Source organism: Arabidopsis lyrata (assembly GCF_000004255.2).
Source record: "Arabidopsis lyrata subsp. lyrata unplaced genomic scaffold ARALYscaffold_1, whole genome shotgun sequence".
NCBI classification, from domain to species: Eukaryota; Viridiplantae; Streptophyta; class Magnoliopsida; order Brassicales; family Brassicaceae; genus Arabidopsis; species Arabidopsis lyrata.
In genome coordinates this window covers 7,127,270-7,129,712 of record NW_003302555.1, presented here as the reverse complement: position 1 = coordinate 7,129,712, position 2,443 = coordinate 7,127,270, and the positions used below count along the sequence as shown (strand labels likewise).

General features: G+C 39.1%; 1 protein-coding gene across 1 annotated transcript; it reads right to left on the bottom strand.

The window, feature by feature from the left end:
• Positions 1-14: 14 nt before the first annotated feature.
• On the bottom strand, positions 15-2,418 carry LOC9326263 (the record flags this gene model as incomplete). Its single annotated transcript, XM_021013942.1, has 8 exons — positions 2,196-2,418; positions 1,897-2,106; positions 1,659-1,811; positions 1,406-1,570; positions 1,016-1,294; positions 643-923; positions 394-556; positions 15-323 (listed from the first exon to the last, which is right to left on the bottom strand). Coding segments are annotated over exons 1-8 (1,740 nt in total), but the record flags the coding sequence as incomplete, so codon positions are not given.
• Between the last annotated feature and the right edge of the window lie 25 nt (positions 2,419-2,443).

Genomic DNA, 2,443 nt, shown 5'->3' with positions numbered 1-2,443 from the left:
CGATGTGAGTATCTATGATGAATAACTAAATCATGACCGACATAAGTCACAACCAAGGAACCAGCATCAGGATGTGGCCAGCTTCTTGAAGTAGGGAACCTGAGAATGAAAGTTCCCGCTACTTGATTCTGAAGCGAACGTTCTGCCTCTTCTTTAGTCACAAACCCTTCTATCCATTTAGGCGAAGCTGAGCGCCACATTCCGTTAATCAATCCCCTGGATATAGCCGAAGCAACAGGGAACAACCAACACCACATTTTCTCAAAATTCTCTTGAGTTATGTATTCATAGCATCCACATATTCTTCTTAGAAGGTCAAAATCCTGATTACAATTTAATGTCAGAATCACGGCGACAAGAGCAAAACTTTGATCTTGGTGAAAGAAATATGACCTGGTGAGTGAGAGATCTACTGCTGCATTTAGCTATTCTCATGAAATGTTCTTCAATCTCAATTACCACATTGTCCCAATGAACATGTTGATAGTTCCGAGATATCAGATTCCACGCATTTGTTCCTTCTGCTATCAATTGTCTTGCCATTTTGATTTGATAGCTGGAAAATTTGAAAGATTAGTGATCTATTTTATTTTCGTAATATACATATTTGAGGCAGGTGTGAGTTTAATTTCATTTCTTTACCTGTGGTGGAAGCATCCGGAATAGAGAGAAACTTGATCTACAAATTCCGAGACTTCTTCATCTGATGAATTATTTGTGATTTCCTTCAGAAGAAGAGCTCTCTCTGTTAAGTTTCCAAGGCAGTATTTGAAAATAATCGAGTCTGAGATTGTATATCTCCTGAAAGCAGTCGAGTCTCTAATTTCAGTGTTTTCGGAATCAGTTGAAGAGTTATCTTCTTCGTCTTCTTCTTCATGGTTCTGAGGTCTCCATTCCATACTCGTACCATTTCCATTCTCAGTCTAACTCGAAAGAAACAACAATGCAGAATAACAGTACGTGGGATATGGATACAAAGCAAAACAAACGTAACTCAGAGAAATTGATTATGTACCTCACTCTCAGAAACCTTTTCTTCCCCTAATCTGATCCGTTTCATAGAGGAAGAGCTATGTAGAATGTCGGATGTTCCATTACTTCTTGAAGCAAGTTCTGGTTCTCCTCCATCTAATGGATAATCTATGCGATTCGACCTTTTAGGGGTAAGAGAATCATGGTTCCTCGAAATGCAACGGATTTGGTTGGTAACAGTTTCAAGGAAAGGATAATAGGCCTTCACTTCTGGTATTTCGAATTTGACACAGAACAATCTCTTATCACTCTTGGAAGAAAGCTACAAGACAAATCAAAACAAGAATCCTTCAATGCCTCTAAGAAGAGACAAGAATTCTAACGAGAATGTGATATCCCGTTCCAAAGGCTTAGAATTTATTATAATCACCACCTGAGATAATTTGAGCTTGAAAGAAGCACATCCGTTCAATAAGTTGCATGGCTTATCTTCAGCAGAGAATTCAACTCCTTCATAGCTTACCAAAAGGGGAGCCTCCGAGTCACTCATCTTCTCAACTGGCATCCCACTATCAGCATACAGTAGAGAAGCCACAACCTGCAACATCAAACCAATAATGCGCTACCAGAAATACTTCCAGAGCTAAACAAACACAAAAGTTTAGAGAAAGCATAAGAGAATGAACCTTCACATCCTTGTGCACAGGCTGTCCAATAGCATTGGTTAAAACAACATCCAAGGAACAAAATGTTCCGCTAACGATAATCCAAACACCATCTTTATCTAATCCAATTCCAGATGTAGATGGCTTATCAACAGATAACCATAAAGGTGGGTCCTGGCGAAGAAATGAAGCGAAATAAAGAAACACAGGACAAGAGTCTTTTGTTGAAAAGGAGGAGAGGGCAAAGACAAGAGACTACCTTTGTGTAGTGATAATTTGCCGGGACATTAGAAGGCAAAACTTCAGCACAGTGGATGAAACCCTGAACACTATAACCATCTCCACCAACACTGAATAACGATATCTTTCGTGCGCAATCTGAATTTGTACTATTGGTCATCAAGGAAGTTAAGACTTGCTCTCCTACAATCTCTCCACAAATATAAAGGCGCATGTAGTTTCTAGAAACCTAAGTGACACCAGAGATCAGTAAATGCCCAGAAGATAGATATTGAATAAAATAATAAGAGTCCTCAGAGATCTTATAATTATTATTACCTCGCAACCCACATGAACCCATTTTTGAAGAGGAAACTCAGCAGTTGTAGAAACATTAGGAACTTCAGTCCAAGAAGAAATGTTAACAGGATCAGGAGCTTCATTGTGAAGGAGAGTCAATGGCAAAAGCATCATCTTCTTGTTTTCATCTAGAACAAGGAAAGGTGCACTAACGCTCATGTCAGAGTGAACCTGAGAAGAAAGCCACTATTTTTAATCAGAAGCTGTTGTTTCAATCAGACACTCCT